This window comes from Danio rerio, chromosome 17 (assembly GCF_052040795.2).
Source record: "Danio rerio strain M-AB ecotype USA chromosome 17, GRCz13ab, whole genome shotgun sequence".
Classification (NCBI taxonomy): Eukaryota; Metazoa; Chordata; class Actinopteri; order Cypriniformes; family Danionidae; genus Danio; species Danio rerio.
This window is the reverse complement of record NC_141037.1, coordinates 57100001-57116156: the sequence shown is the minus strand read 5'-3', so window position 1 is coordinate 57116156 and position 16156 is coordinate 57100001. Positions and strand designations below refer to the sequence as shown.

The 16156-nt window shown below is 40.3% G+C and overlaps 1 protein-coding gene across 39 annotated transcripts in view; it reads left to right on the top strand.

Moving 5' to 3' along the window:
* Window positions 1–16156, top strand: part of paplna (papilin a, proteoglycan-like sulfated glycoprotein) — a 71591-nt gene that overhangs the window by 17728 nt on the left and 37707 nt on the right. For 24 of the 39 annotated variants that reach the window (XR_015513849.2, XR_015513847.2, XR_015513844.2 and 21 more), the window contains 8 exons: window positions 852–954; window positions 1832–1962; window positions 3165–3288; window positions 5810–5890; window positions 5972–6144; window positions 7941–8064; window positions 11527–11653; window positions 13993–14064. Coding sequence is in view for 21 of the 39 variants with exons in the window: in XM_087291096.2 (XP_087147222.1) it covers window positions 852–954; window positions 1832–1962; window positions 3165–3288; window positions 5810–5890; window positions 5972–6144; window positions 7941–8064; window positions 11527–11653; window positions 13993–14064 (935 nt within the window). In the remaining 18 variants the exon portion in view is untranslated. The remainder of the gene's footprint in view (window positions 1–851; window positions 955–1831; window positions 1963–3164; window positions 3289–5809; window positions 5891–5971; window positions 6145–7940; window positions 8065–11526; window positions 11654–13992; window positions 14065–16156) is intronic. The other 15 variants (XR_015513854.2, XR_015513852.2, XR_015513851.2 and 12 more) reach the window with 1 other exon arrangement.

Here is a 16156-nt window from a genome sequence, read left to right as displayed (position 1 = left end):
TTGTAAAAGTGTCAGAAGCTGGATTTTTCTGCTGAATCATCTGTTGATCTGCATCCCAATCATCACCAATACTGCAGAAGACCTACTGGAACCAGCATGGAGCCAAGATCCTCACTGAAATCAGTCAAGTTTGGTGAAGGAGAAGTCATGGTATGGGGTTACATTCAGTATGGGGTGGGTGAGAGAACTGCAACATCAACAGCCTGAGGGATCAACACATTTGTGCTGCCCATTACATTACAAACCACAGGAGAGGGACAATTCTCCAGCAGGATAGCGCTCCTTCTTATACTTCAGCCTCCACATCAAATCTCCTGAAAGCAAAGAAGGTCAAGAATCGGCCAGCCGAGTAAACAGACATGAACATTATTAAGCATGTCTGAGGTAAGATGAAGGAGGAGGTGTTGAAGATGAACACAAAGAGTCTTGATGAGCTCTGGGAGTCCTGCTGAACGCTTTCTTCTTCATTCCAGATGACTTTATTAATCAGTGATTTGAGTCATGTCAGAGATGTATGGATGCAGTCCTCCAAGCTCATGATGGAGTCAGACACAATATTCATTCTGTCTCCACTGCAGCAGGACTTTATATTCTATACTGGACATTATTTCTGTTCAGTGATGAGACTTTAGTCTGAGCAGAGTCAGATCTTACTGTCCTAATCAAATCATTAATAATCAAGGCATGATCAGATTTTATTGTGCTCAAATAAGTGTCATCTAGAGGCCTTTACCTTTCAAATACGCCACTTCTGATACCAAATGATCAACTAGAAGTCAAGTTATTATTTGTTCCTATTATTTGTTGTTTTGTCAGGTATAATATATGATTTGAATTATCTACATTTTTAGGACTGTCCTGAGGGTTCCAGGGATTTCAGAGAAGAGCAGTGCTCTCAGTTTGATGGCACTGATTTTCAAGGGAAGCGCTACAAATGGCTGCCATACTATGGTGGTATGTACAGACAACAGGTTCAGTAATAAAAAAAAATATATATATATATATATATATATATATATATATATATATATATATATATATATATATATATATATATATATATATATATATATATATATATATATATATATATATATATATATATGTTGCGTTATATGACCTTGTTTACAGCAGAGGTGTCCAAACTCGGTCTTGGTGGGCCGGTGTCCTGCAGAGTTTAGTTTCAACCCCATCAGACACACCTGGACAGACAGACAGGAAAGTCTGGGGGGCAGAGATCGGGAAGGATCCGCAAGGACCTTGAGCTGGGAATCGAACTCAGGTCGCTAAGAGCACCTGGGTGCTATGTGTCGATGCACTAACCACTAGACTATTGGCGCAGATGTGCATGCTGTATTTAAAGTCCATGTAAACAGTCCATAACAATTCTCCGGCTGTGTGTGTGTGTGTGTGTGTGTGTGTGTAATCAAAGTGAAACAGGAACTGGTGTGTACGAAGTGCATGATGGGATTTGTAGTTCATTAAGTGACAGGATTGTAGTCTAGGTGAAGGTGCGTGTTTACCAACGATCTGCAGCCACTAGACCGCTGGTGATCATAACAATAATAGCGGTTTGTTCTGAAGACAATCGAAAACAAATATTGCATAAGGAGGCTAATAATATTGACCTTAAAATGGTATAAAAAATCTAAAACTTAACAAAACATATAAGACTATATCACGAAGAAAAAATATTATTGGAAATACTGTGAAAAAGTCCTGAATCTGTTATACATCATTTGGGAAAATCACAGGAGGGTGAATAATTCTGACTTCAACTGTATATTCAGCTCTTTGTGAAGTTATAGATGGTCTTCTTCTGTCTGCTCAGGAGAGAATCCCTGCGAGCTCAACTGCATCCCCAGAGGAGAGAATTTCTACTATCGACAGAAGTCATCGGTGGTGGACGGGACGCCCTGCCGGCCCGGAGGAAAGGACATCTGTGTGGACGGACTCTGTAAGGTTAGCACGGCAATCTTTCAGAAGTAATTGAACTATATGCATGGGGACTTTTATTTTGAATTTAACTGCTGTGCCATTATAAACTCACCACATTTAAGACCTGGTTTCTTTAAAATCTTTAGAATTATTCGCCCTCCTGTGATTTTTTTACTCCCAAATGAAGTTTAACAGATTCAGGAATTTCTCACAGTATTTACTATAATATTTTTTCTTCTGGAGAAAGTTTTATTTGTTTCATTTCAGCTAGAATAAAAACAGTTTTAATTGTTTTAAAGCCATTTTAAGGTCACTATTATTAGCCTCCTTGAGCAATATTAGTTTTGGACAGTCTACAGAATAAACCACTGTTATACAATGACTAATTACCCTAACTTTACCCTAATAGGGTATATGCCGAGCAAGTGCTGTTCCCATGCTGATACACTTCCGGTGTATTGTGAACTTTTTTCCATTTTATACGGTTCCTTATACAGCATCGATGTTATAATGTCATTAAAATACATTCAGTTCAATAAACTTTAGCATTTATTTAGTTGCTCAAGCGTAAAACGAGACAAAAAGCTGTTTACTCGCACGCGCCCGTCAGAATCGGCAGGCTAACGTTGAAGCTCCATTGAATATACTGGGGTAAAATAAATGCTCATATTATAAAGACATGGCGGGGGGAAATGTAATTTAATGCAGTGCTTCTTGTACAATCTGAGACCCACTTTAAATCGGATATCACTCAGCCAGTGGAGATCGCTGATTTTTAAAGAAAACAGACCTTAAACACAGCGGATTTTACATTGGCATTCAATTCGCCGGAAGCGCTTAACCCAGGTTACTGGCAAATTAAAAGTCCTATTAGCATGCTTCGGCATATACCCCATTACCTTAGTTAATGAACTGAGCTGAACTGATCTTAAACACTAAAAACTGAACTACACTGTTCCAATTTACTACGACCATTTATGTAAGGCTGCTTTGACACAATCTACATTGTAAAAGCGCTATACAAATAAAGCTAAATTGAACTGAATAAATCTGATTCTGCACTTTTGGATGGAAACACTGAACAATGACATACAAACATAAAAGCCTTTAGTTTCCTGTTTAAGATTTCTTCAAATCCATAAACAATGTTAGAATAGAGCAGCGGAGCCTTGCTGCAAGCTGCATTTCTGCTTGAGTCTCTGTTTTATCTGTCGGTGTGTTCTCAGCGTCTGGGTTGTGATCATATGCTGGAGTCGCCGCTGGAGGAGGACGCATGTCTGCAGTGTGGAGGAGACGGACAGTCCTGCAGTCGGCTCAAAAACAGCTTCTCCATGCGCAACCTGCCCAAAGGTGAACTCTCACAACACTCACAAACTCTCTGTGTTAGATCTGACAACACATACACTTAATACACAAATACACTTCAGTGAACATCTACACATAGACATATATAGCTATATATCTATATAGCTCCAGGTTAACTTTGTTCATATATAATAACTTTAAAAGCTGGCGTTGCAGTGGCGCAGTAGGTACTGCTGTCGCCTCATAGCAAGAAGGTCGCTGGTTCGAGCCTCAGCTCAGTTGGCGTTTCTGTGTGGAGTTTGCATGTTCCCCTTGCGTTTGTGTGGGTTTCCTCCGAGTGCTTCGGTTTCCCTCACAGTCCAAAGACATGCGGTACAGGTGAATTTGGTAGGCTAAATTGGGTATGAGTGTGTGTGGATGTTTCCCAGAGATGGGTTTGCAGCTGAAAGGGCATCCGATGCGTAAAAACGTGCTGGATAAGTTGTCGGTTCATTCCGCTGTGGCAACCCCGGATTGATGAAGGGACTAAGCTGAAAGAAAATGAATGATTGAACTTTAGAAGCTATTCGTTACTAGTTATTATTATTATTAGTTACTAATAGTTAAAGTTAATAGCAACTAATAAAAGTTATAGCTTTTCTGATGTTAATTGTAATGCACAACCCAGGCTCATTCTGGAAACGTAGGCCCGCAGACTTTTCTGGAGACCATACCGGGAGGTACGTATTTGTGCAGTTTTTGTTTTCGCGAATTCGCGAGAGGCCGCTGGCCGGCCAGTCTATCGTTCAGTCATCCAGTTGGTCAGTCAGTCAGTCGGACAGACGGTCACTCGACAGCGGCCTCTGGCGACTTTTTACACAAGAACAGCGCCCGCAGAGGCTGCTGTCGAGTGACCGTCTGTCCGACTGACTGACTGACTGGATGACTGAACGATAGACTGGCCAGCAGGCCAATTGGCCGAACCAGCCACCCTCCTCCTCCTCCTTCCCTAATCCCAAGCGACAATTTACATAAGCCGTGCATAAAAAGAAAAGCCCTCGTCCAATTTTGACCTTGTTTTCGGATTTCACCGTATTCTCACCCCGTTACGAACTCATTTGCTTTATTTTTTGGATTCTGTTATTTGTCTTACCTGATTTCTGGAACCGCTTTTCCCCAGACTCAAACCCGTAGCCGCGACTGGATCCATCTCCTCCACGCTGCAAAGAAAGCTTTTCTTACTTAGATTTTTTGCAACCCAAGCTCATTCTGGAAACGTAGTCCGGCGGACGTTTCTGGAGACTGCGATTTACGTGGCCGGAGGTACGTACGGACGCGTTTAGTGTTTTTCGAGCGAACGCTGCAGGGCGGTGTGGCGCCGCTCCGCTCCTCCTCTTCGCGCTCGTCGGCCGACGGCTCGCCTCTGAGTGGAGGGCTTTCCTGATGCAACCAGTTTGTCCGCTTAGCTCACAGCGTTGCGTCGGCGGAGCGGAGGTCCTGGAGGAGCCGGCCGCAGGGACGACGACCGGGATCGAGTCTGGGGAACAGCGGTTCCAGAAATCAGGTAAGATGAAAAACGGAATCCGCAAAATAAGGGCGAGAATGCGGCGGGATCCGAAAACGCGGTCGAAGACAAGGGCTTTTGCTTTTTTTTTTTTTTTTTTTCTGGACGGCTTTTGCAAACCGTCGCTCGGGTTTAGGGAAGGAGGAGGAGGAAGAGGAGGGGTAGCCGGGTCGGCCGATCTGGCGGCTCCCGAGAGGCCGATCTGGCGGCTCCCGAGAGGCGCCCGAGACGCAAAAAAGCGCGCACAGCGACCTCTCGCGGATCCGCGAAAACAAAAAACGCTCGAATACATACCTCCCGGGACGTATCTCGCGGTCAGCAGAAACGTCCGCGGGGCTACGTTTCCACAATGAGCCCGGGTTGATTTTTTGCCTTATTTCTAGTCCAAATATCTAAAATTTCTTATATCAAGAAGCATTTTCTAGACAAGCAAAACATATTGTCTTGTTTTGAAAAACAATACGCCAATATTAAGTGAGTTTTTCCTTTAAAAAATATCCCAGGGACATGTCCTACTTGGTGAAATCGGATGTTTGCAACTTGCACATTCCTACTTCCTATAACGCAGAACACATTTCAGAAATAAAATGTTTAACCATTCGAACCGCACTATTGCAAATATGATTAAGGTAACACTTAAAAAATAACTGTTCATTAATGAGAGTTTTTGTATTCCCTATCATTAACAAACAATTAGCAATACGTTTATTACAGTTTGTCTTCATCTTTCTTAACGTTAATTCAATGGTTAAACAGTGCATTAACTAATGTGAACAGCAGAACTTTGGATTTCAATTATGCAATTGTAAGTGTTGAACTATGATTAATAAACAATATTATTCATACTTTGTTAATGTTAGCAAATACATTAACTAATGGAACCTTACGTGACCATGATTTCCATCAAGTGTACTAATGGGGGCCATTTGGGGGTGTATTTTATACCCTTGGTTGGTAATAACTTGACAAGCAGGTTTCTATAGACAAATACACATGAAAAAAGTAGTTTTCCCCCTCCTTCAGGTTACAATCAAATGTTCATCATCCCTGTTGGAGCAACCACCATCAGCATCAAGGAAACTCTTCCCACGCGGAACTACCTGGGTGAGTGAATGTGAATAAAAATGCATACATTCAAATTACTTAAGCGTCAGAATCAACTTTTTAATCATTGCATTTTACAAGCCATCAAAAACCTGCGTGGCGAATACTACCTTAATGGCCACTGGGTGATTGATTTATCTCGCGCGGCGTCCATCGCTGGCACTGTGCTGCATTACCAGAGGGGAAGAGAAGGAGAAAAGAGCCCGGAGATGATCACCGGCCGAGGCCCCACCACTGAGCCCCTGGTGATAGAGGTCAGAGAGTCTTCACACTGCTTCAGTCTTCACTGATTTCTGTGTATGTGCTCACAGCATGCTCTGTTGTTTATTTTGATTCGTTTTCCATTATTTGGATGAGCTCAATCTTACACTACACTACAGGGGTTCAGACAGAAACCTGAAAAACAGTGTGGAGAGAAATCTGCATGCTTGAATATACAGTGTCTGCACTTTGAATTATATTTAGCAACCCAGTCTCATTATGAATACGTAGTCCTGTGGATGTTTCTGTGAATTATGTAGCCGAAAGTACGTATGGCTGCATTTTATTTTTTAAGCGAACGCTACGGGATGGTGTGACGCCATTCCTTTTGGTGTTTACCGGCTGACCGCTTAACTCCGTGTGGAGGGCTTTCCCACCGCAACCAGTTTGTCCAGTTAGCTCGTCGTGTACGCCGACCGAGTTAAGACGCATAGAGGAGCTGACCATGATGATGGCATTGACCGGGTTTGAGTCTGGGGAAGAGCGGTTCCAGAAAGCAGGTAAGACAAAAACAGAATCCAAAAAAAAAAAGTGTTCATAACAGGGTGAGAATGTGGTGAAATCTGAACACATGGTAAAAATCAGACGAGGGCTTTTCTTTTTCTGGATGGAGTTTGTAAATTGTTGGTTGGGTTTCGGGAAGCAAGCGGGCAAGCGGGTCAATCAGTAAAACCGGTTGGGTTCAGGGAAGGAGGAGGGTTGTGGAGTCAATCATTCAGTCAGTCAGACAGACAGTCACTCGACAGCGGCCTCCGGTGGCTTTATGCTAGAACATTGCGAATTGCGCTTGCGAGAGATGTTCGAGATGCAAAAAAGCGCACGCAGCAGCCTCTTGCGGATTCGTGAAAACATAAACTGCACAAATACGTACCTCCCGGGATGTATTTCGCGGCCTCCAGAAACGTCCGCGGGGCTACGTTTTACAGAATGAGCCTGGGTTGAGTGTTTGGTCGTGATATCAAATATGCAACCCAAGCTCATTCTGGAAACGTAGCCCCGCGGACGTTTCTGGAGAGCGCGATTTACGTGGCCGGAGGTACGTAAAGGCCTCGTTTGTTTTTTTTCGAGCGAAAGCTGCGGGGCTGTGTGGCGCCGCTCCGCCCCTCCTCTTCGCGCTCGCCGGCCGACGGCTCGCCTCCGAGTGGAGGGATTTCCCGACACAATCAGTTTGTCCGCCTAGCTCACAGCATTGCGTCGGCGGAGCGGAAGCCCCAGAGGAGGAGGAGGAAGAGGAGCCGGAGCCGGCCGCGGTGGACGACGACCGGGATCGAGTCCGGGGAACGGTGGGTTCCGGAAATCCATTAAGTCGAAAAACGGAATCTGAAAAATAAGGGCGAGAACGCGGCGGGATCCGAAAACGCGGTCGAAATCGAAGACGAGGGCTTTTTTTTTTTTTTCGATCCGGCGGCCTTTCGCGCGAGAACAGATCCGCGAAAACAAAAAAACGCTCGAATACTTACCTCCCGGGACGTAAATCGCGGTCTGCAGAAACGTCCGCGGGGCTACGTTTCCACAATGAGCCCGGGTTGCAAATATGTGGACCACATAAGTATGACCAATCCTAATATTCAAATATTCAAGACTTTTTTAATAAACAAAACCATATCCATTAACACAAAATTCCTTTCAGCCAGTGCTCAATGCTCTTCATATGCATGAAATACAAAACAAAATAAATCTTTTTAATTCACAGACTGCAGCTTTAAAGGATCTTGAATCAACAACTCAAGCAACAATGATGGTTGGGTCAGTCATTTTTATGTCCATCAGTGTGTTTGTTTCTCTGCAGCTGATCACTCAGGAGGTCAATGAGGGAGTGGATTATGAGTATTATCTGCCTAACGGAGGCTCCACAGAGGGATATTACTGGAGCTACGGCTCCTGGTCTGCCTGCAGCAAAGAGTGCGGCTCAGGTCAGTGCTGAAGCTTTAATGCAGACATGAGGCGGACTAACGGTACATTATATAAACTTGCCTTGCCTTGCCTTGCCTTGCCTATATCACTATATAATATAACGGTACAGCAATATCACTACAGCGGCAAATCTGCACTCAGTCCTGCTGCAATAGCAAGCCAAAGGGCTCACAGTTATACCATAGATATTCATCTTTTACTAGAGAAAGGCATTTTAATCAAATAATATATGACATTCTGAACTAAAATACCATAATCAACAAGGGTCCATAACGCTGGTTTTGGCAGCATTTTAGTGTCTTTCGTGTTTACACTATAGAATTTCGTTGTACATCAGTTTTTCCTATCAGTTCACATTGCAGACACTTCCGCTAAAAAGATGCAAGCTGAATTAGTCTGGTCTGGTTTTGTTCATCATTGATTGGGTGTGAGAAATTCAAACTTACAGGCTATGTAAATCAGTAGGAGGGGCTCATTAGATTACAAGAAAAGCGCCGTTAATAACATGAGTTCTGTGCACCTGTCATTTGGCAACCCAAAACAGCATACAAGGCACTGCTTTTTAAAGACACTAAAACACTACCATGTAGGGATAGTTTACAGTTTAACCCTAAGAATGAGCAGTCTCGTAGATGAAGAAGAGCCGGAGTCAGAGATTTCAATAAATAAATCAAGTTCACTGAAGATAGTTTGCAGTTACATCAACAGAAGCCAGCTTCAACACTCACAATGAGTTCCTAGGCCGCTCTGCTTACAATCACCAATCAATAACACTTATACTCTCACATAACGTCATTAACTGCGTCATACATATAGGTGTTCTAATCTGATTGGTTAAAACACAGATAGACTAGGAAAATTTCCATGTGGGGTTCGTGCTTACAATTCTAAACATTATCTTAAGCATTAACGTCAGACATCCCTTAGACTGAGTAGAGCTGACTCCAGACCTGTGAAACGGATCAACAATCAAATAGAACACACACACATAAAGTATAATCTGTTTCTTATCCAAGGCTGAGTGTACTCTCAGCCGTCTTTATCAAAACTGGTTAAAAACCGGTAGAATCTACAATCAGGCAGTTTTATCCTTACTACACCAAGTCTATCTTGAATAAAAAGTAGAATCACTTTAAAAGATTTAACCATAAAAATAGCAAAATCACTTTAGACAATTTAGACAATATTGACTCGTAGAAATAACAATAGAAACAGTTGCTTCCAGTCCTCAGCCCTCAGTTCCACTCAAGGTCTTCATGACCTCTGACCTAGTTTGATGGCTTCTGAAAATAGTTATAAAGAGACAGGCAAATGCACTGAGCATTCTTATATTAAGCAATGTGTTAACTTATTCATTAATTAAAATCAATTCACAGTTAAATACTGAGAAACAGGATGATGAAAAGGATAAACGCTGGTCCATGATGAGACGGATTGGAAAGCAGAAATCCGAATCCTTTAACCAGAACTGGCATTATGGACGATTGTCACGTATTTATTACAGTGTTTTATGTCAGAACGCCATGTTCTGCAGTTCAAATATTGATTATTAGGTCATAAAAAAACACTGTTCTCAAGTAAAACACGTGTCTATGGTGGATTTGTGAGTCTTTTGGCTTGCCAAATGCTGGCAACGCTACTGCTCTGGAGCATTTCAAATTTAGGGTTGAGCACATCTGGTTTAATCATGTGGAAGACTGAGTGCAGTGTTGGGAGTAACGCATTACAAGTAACTTAAGTTACATAATAATATTACTCATTAATAAGAAAGTAACGAGTAAAGTAACGCATTACTTTTAAAAAGTAAATAATAATATTTGAGTTAATTTTTAAAAAATGTAATGCGAGTTACTTTTTTAGTTTAGTTAATTTTCTTTTAATAATTGCATTGCTGAATTAAAATGAATGTAGTGACAATGAATCCTTCACACAATGAGAGAATGCAGGAACAGACAGAAAGGAAGACGACAGAGTCTTACATCTCTGCGAATATTCTTATTATTTTGAACACATGAAAAAAAAATTAAAGAGGACTATCTGAATTAACAGTGATTTTATTTGTAAAATTAAATACGTCGGCTAATGGATGTCTTCAGTGGAGGGAATTTCCACCGTTTCCTCACTCTACCAAAGTAAAGGAGTAAAGAGTAAAAGTAAAGTAAAGAAAGAGTAAAGATGCTGAATAGAGGAGGCTCGTTCTTTATCCTCGTGCTGCAGACACTCTGTTTAACTGTTTTCTTGCTAGTGAAAAGCTCAGTTTTTACACTTATAAAGTCACCGTGTAAATAGAAAATGCACCATGGAGTGAAGCAACTGACTCTTAAAGGGAATGAGAGACGAGAGTCTGATTGGTTTAATGACCGTTATTCTCAAACACACCCAGAACTCATTAAGAAAATAAGCACTACCCTGATAGACGTTGCGCCGGGGCGCACACCATATTTTTCTGACCTATAGCAAAAGTGGATTCAAACATGCCCCCTTAATGCTTTTGTGCCATGCACTTTAGACTTTGCGCTTAGATCATTAAAATAGAGTCCTGTATTTCAGTATGATTGTTACATAAATTATTGGTTAAAAAAGCGAAAGAAATGATATGTAGCAAGAAATATCTCTATCACAACACTCAACAGGAATATCACATATTTGCCCAGTATTTTCCCTAGTGTAGGGTGTGCGTCAGGTGTTTAAGCTCAAAAGTGGCACTGTTTGAAGGGGAGGTTTAATTTCTGGCATATTTCAGCATTGATGAAAGAGCAGGAGCGTTCAGGGAATGTGCACGATGTTTTCACTCACATGAAGCGTATCATCACAGATCGGGAAGGGCTAATCTTCACAGCTTTAAATAACATGCGCATGATGAAGCAGTGATTTATAACTAACCCTAACAATCTTTATGAATGATCTAGAAAGAAGGAAAGCCGGAAAAGACCTAGAAACAGCAGCGTATCCTTAAAGGGACAGTTCACCCCAAAAATAAATTCTGTTGAACATAAAGCAAGATATCTTAAATAAAGTTGGAACCATTGACAGCCAAAGTATTTATTTATTCTACTAAGAATCCATTTAGCTGATCTTTGGGTCTGGCGGAAACACTTTTAGCTTAGCTTAGCATAGATCATTGAATCGGATTAGACCATTAGCATCTCATTCAAAAATATTCAAAGAAGATAATTTTTCTATTTCACTCTTCTTTAGTTACGTCATGTACTAAGACTAACAGAATATTTTTATATTTTCTAGGAACTAAACTCTCATTCGCCATAATAATCAAGGAACTTTGCTGCCAAACCAGCAGGCACAATCATATCACATAATATCAAAGTAATATCATTGTAGGGTATAAAATGAGCCTATTTACAAAAATGTGAAGTGTTCCTCTAAAGTTTTGTGTTTAGCTGGGTTTATTCTTGATGGCAAAAGGATTTTCCGTAAATGCACATGTCTTCTATGTCCATCAGGATACCAGTCCCGTCTGGTCTTCTGCACGTTTGAAGATGAGGCGTACTCTGACTATCTGTGTGCGTCGCTCCCTCGACCTCTCAGCAACCGCACATGCAACGAGCAGCAGTGTCCACAAACCCGCAGGTACGTCAACACATTCATCCCCAAACTGACTTTGTGCTAACAACTGTGATTTCTTTAACCGTGTTTGTTTGGTCAAAAGCTGATTTCATTACTCACACATACATTTAAAGTAACACTCCACTTTTTTTTTTTTCTGGAAACAGGCTTATTTTACCGCTCCCCTAGAGTTGTACAGTTGAGTTTTACCTTTTTTTTTGTGTCTGGCAGGAGCATATGTAGCTTAGCTTAGCATAGATCACTAAAGCGGATTAGACCGTTAGCATCTTGTTAAAAAATTAACAAATTATGAGTTTAAATAAGTTTTCTATTCTATAGTTATAGTAATAAGACTGATAGGAAAATTAAAAAATGGCTATTTTGCAGGCTGATAGGAACTATACACTCATTCTGGCGTAATAATCAAGGAACTTTGCTGTCGTACCATTGATATTATGTCTGTTTCACACCGCAAGCGTCAGCGGCGCGTGAGCAGAGCGTGAGCAGCGCGTATGTCGAGCAGTAGCAGCACGCAGGCGTTTGCCTTTCACACCAGCTGCGTCTGCAGCGCGCAGCTCTTCTGCAGCTGCTGCAGATCAACCTATCTCTGTCTATTCTATCTAGTTACCCATGTCTCTCTATATACAAATACACTTTTTAAACTTTTCAACTGCACCAAGGCCCCTCCTATGCTGTTTCTTTAACCTGCAAATGTTTATTTTACAAATTTTATAGATCAAATAGTACTGTATGCTTCTCAAGCTAACTTATATGAGAAGTGTCTACAGTCAGAAGACAATCGCCTGATATCATGTCATTTGTTTTTTGATTATCAGGTTGCTGTAGACCTAGTTATAATAATATTTATACAATATAGTTATAATGATATTTATACATGATCAAACTAGTGTTACCTTCTCCGCTTCAGTGATGTCCAGCGGCAAAATAACAGCTCGTTAATTCATGCTTGTGCAGAGGATGAGACGGACAAAAGTGATCAATGCATGCCATTCTTTTACTTATTTTCGTGTTGTCAGATTCACAGTGCAAACAGCTCCCGGTAGGAATAACTCGAGTGAACATAAAACAAAGCCGATTAAAGCTTTCTTCCTCTGCTCAGCTGCACAGAACACAGCGAGCTCACATAATCCAGCATGTGTGTCGAACTACACTACCCACAATACACTTCGCCATGGACTACAAATCCCGTAAATATTCTATTTCCTCTCGTACAACACTAGTGTGCAACTTAAGCAAAGCTGATACTAAATTGTTTTACATTTGGTTTTGTAGTTCGGGCCTAAATAAATGTTTGTTTTTAATAGTTTTAAGTTAATTTGATTGACTATATATAAAACATTTGACATTATTAACCCATTTATTGTGTAAAATTGCTACTTTTTACTGTCATTCAATGTGTTTTGGTCATTATCAATGCACTGTCACTTTAATTGAGCATGAGCAGCGCGGCAAAAATAGACCCAGCGCCGAAACTATCGCTGCACTGCTGCTTCGGCGACGCTCACGCCTCGCTCTGACGCACTGCTGCTGCGTGCGGTATGAAAGCTCTAATGTGTTAACATGGACGCCGAAAACACACGTGCTGCTCACGCTCTGCTCACGCGCCACTGACGCTTGCGGTGTGAAACAGGCGTTAGTCAGTGCTTTTACCTAGTTATCTAGCTAGGGACTATTTTTAGGCTCTGTGTAATATCCAGCCTGATCTCACGAGAAAACTTAAGTATTTTACGTTTTGCCAGTTTAGTGGCTAATTCGTACGAATTCGTACGAGTTCAGTCGTACGAAATGGCACGATTTTAAAAAGGAGGCGTGGCACCTGACCCCACCCCTAACCCCAACCGTCATTGGGGGATAAACAAATCGTACTAAATTGTACGAATTAGATCGTACGAATTCATACGAATTAGCCACTAAATGAAAAAGTTACGAATTGCCGTGAGATTGTGTTGTAATATCCTATATATATGTTACGGCAGTAAAGTTCCTTAATTATTATGCCAGAATGACAGTAAAGTTCCTATTGGGCTGCAAAGTGGCAACTTTTCATTGTTGTTGTTCTCACTTTCTCAATGTAATTACAGCAGAGTCATCCTTTAAAGAGGAAATTTATCAAAATCCTTTTTTGATTTTCTTTTGAGCGAGATGCTAATCTAATTTGATTTAATGATAAGCTAAAAGGGCCGGAGATCAGCTGAAAGGACTTTAAAATGACAGACCTTAACTATTTAACTCTAGGAGAGATGTACAAATTGGCCAATTTCCAAAAAGACCTTGAGTGTTCCATTGTTTGTGGAGAATCTTTGGGTCTCACACCTTTGGCTGTGCTGTTCCTGTTCTGTAAGGATGGCGTATGTGTACGAGGCGCAGTTGTGGAGGCCCACGGAAACACCACGAGTCTATGTACAAGTGTACAGGTAACAGCCTTCACGGCTGATTTACTGCAGCACATGATCTCAAACACACATTGATGCACAGTCTCTCAGGAATCTGTGCCCGGGTCACAAAATCTGGCCTACATTATGAGCTTTCCTCAAGAATGTTAAGTGTGTATGTGTAAATGCTCTCTCAATATGAACTGCCCCAGACTGTATTCAAAACAGTACACCGTTAAAACTCCACATGTGTCTTTAAAGACCTCAGATGCCTTTCAAAATGACAACAGCAAAGTAAAAGATATTATTCTTATTTATTAGTTAGTATCTAATTTGAAGCTTTATTATAATCTCTGGCGTAAAGTAACAAATTACAAATACTCAAATTACTGTAATTGAATAGTTTTACTCAGGACTTGTACTTTACTATAGGTTAAAAAATTGGATGTATCCATCTATCATATCAATGATTGGTGTTTTCTTAATTGGACATATCGTATCGATACTGCTACATCGACATTTTTACTCCACTGTTTTTATAATTGGATGTATCGTATCAAAGTATTGATAGTGCTATATTGATACTTTTACTCCACTGTTTTTCTAATTGGATGTATCGTATTGAAGTATCGATAGGGTTATATTGATACTTTTACTCTCCTGTTTTTTAATTGGATGTATCGTATCAAAGTATCGATAGTGTTATATTGATACTTTTACTCTCTTGTTTTTCTAATTGGACGTATCATATTGAAGTATCGATAGTGTTATATTGATACTTTTACTCCACTGTTTTTCTAATTGGATGTATCGTATCGAAGTATCGATAGGGTTATATTGATACTTTTACTCTCCTGTTTTTCTATTTGGATGTATCGTATCAAAGTATCGATAATGTTATATTGATACTTTTACTCTCCTGTTTTTCTATTTGGATGTATCGTATCAAAGTATCGATAGTGCTATATTGATACTTTTACTCTACTGTTTTTCTAATTGGACGTATTGAATCGAAGTATCGTTAGTGCTATATTGATACTTTTATGCCACTGTTTTTCTAATTAAATGTATCATTTAAAAGTATCGATAATGCTTTATTTATACTTATACTGCGTTTTCCTAATTTGACGTATCGTATCGAAGTATCGTTATTGCTGTATTAATATTTTACTCTACTGTTTTCCTACTTGGACGTATTGAATCAAAGTATTGTTAGTGCTATATTGATACTTTTGCTTCCCTGTTTTCCTGATTTGGATTTATCGTATTGAAGTATCGATAGTGCTATATTGATACCTTTACTCCACTTTACCTTAAACCTGCAGTGACTACTTTATATGTTTATTTATGTTTATTCTTTATAATTTCTTCTTGTCTACGCCGATTGGCTAAGTAGAATAATCAGTCCTGGGATTCTCGTCCAATCAAATTGTGGATAGAAAATCACACATTAAGACATTAAGACAGAGATGCTTTATAAATGCAACAAACATGTAAGTACTGAAGCATTAAATGTGTCAGAGAAGATGCAAAATAATTTTAAAATAACTTTTTTTTGTTTACTTCAGTAGCATTTTAATTTATTTTTATAATCTATTTAATTATTCTAATAATAAATATGTTTTCTACTAGATCCAGTTTTTGTGAACTATAAAAACTCTGCCTGAGACATCTAAGAGATTGCTTACATCATGATTGTGTGTTTGAGTTCAGTTCGCAGCAGTGTTTTCTTTGTTCATTCGTTGAGCCGCCGGTTCATTCACATGTGAAGATGAACCATGGCCTCGGGCAACTGTTCAGCTCAGAGCTTCATTCGACTCTTTGACCCTCTCGAATGTCAGAGGATCTTCTCCCTTTTGCTTCATGGGCAGTAAATAATCTACTCTTGGCATGACCTGAACCACAGAGCTCTGAGCTGAGCTGCTGTCTGTGTTCTAGGTAGGGAATTGTGTTGCTAGGTCTATCTTTTATGTATAGATTTCTATACATCATGGCCCTGATTTACAAAGATCCTAAAAACAGGATATTAATCAACTTTTGTTAAATAAAATATGGTGTAGATTTTGCAGGAGAATAATCGTGAACATCGTAAACCTGTTTGGATGCATTCTCCAAAAGGTGACTTTAGCTTGTT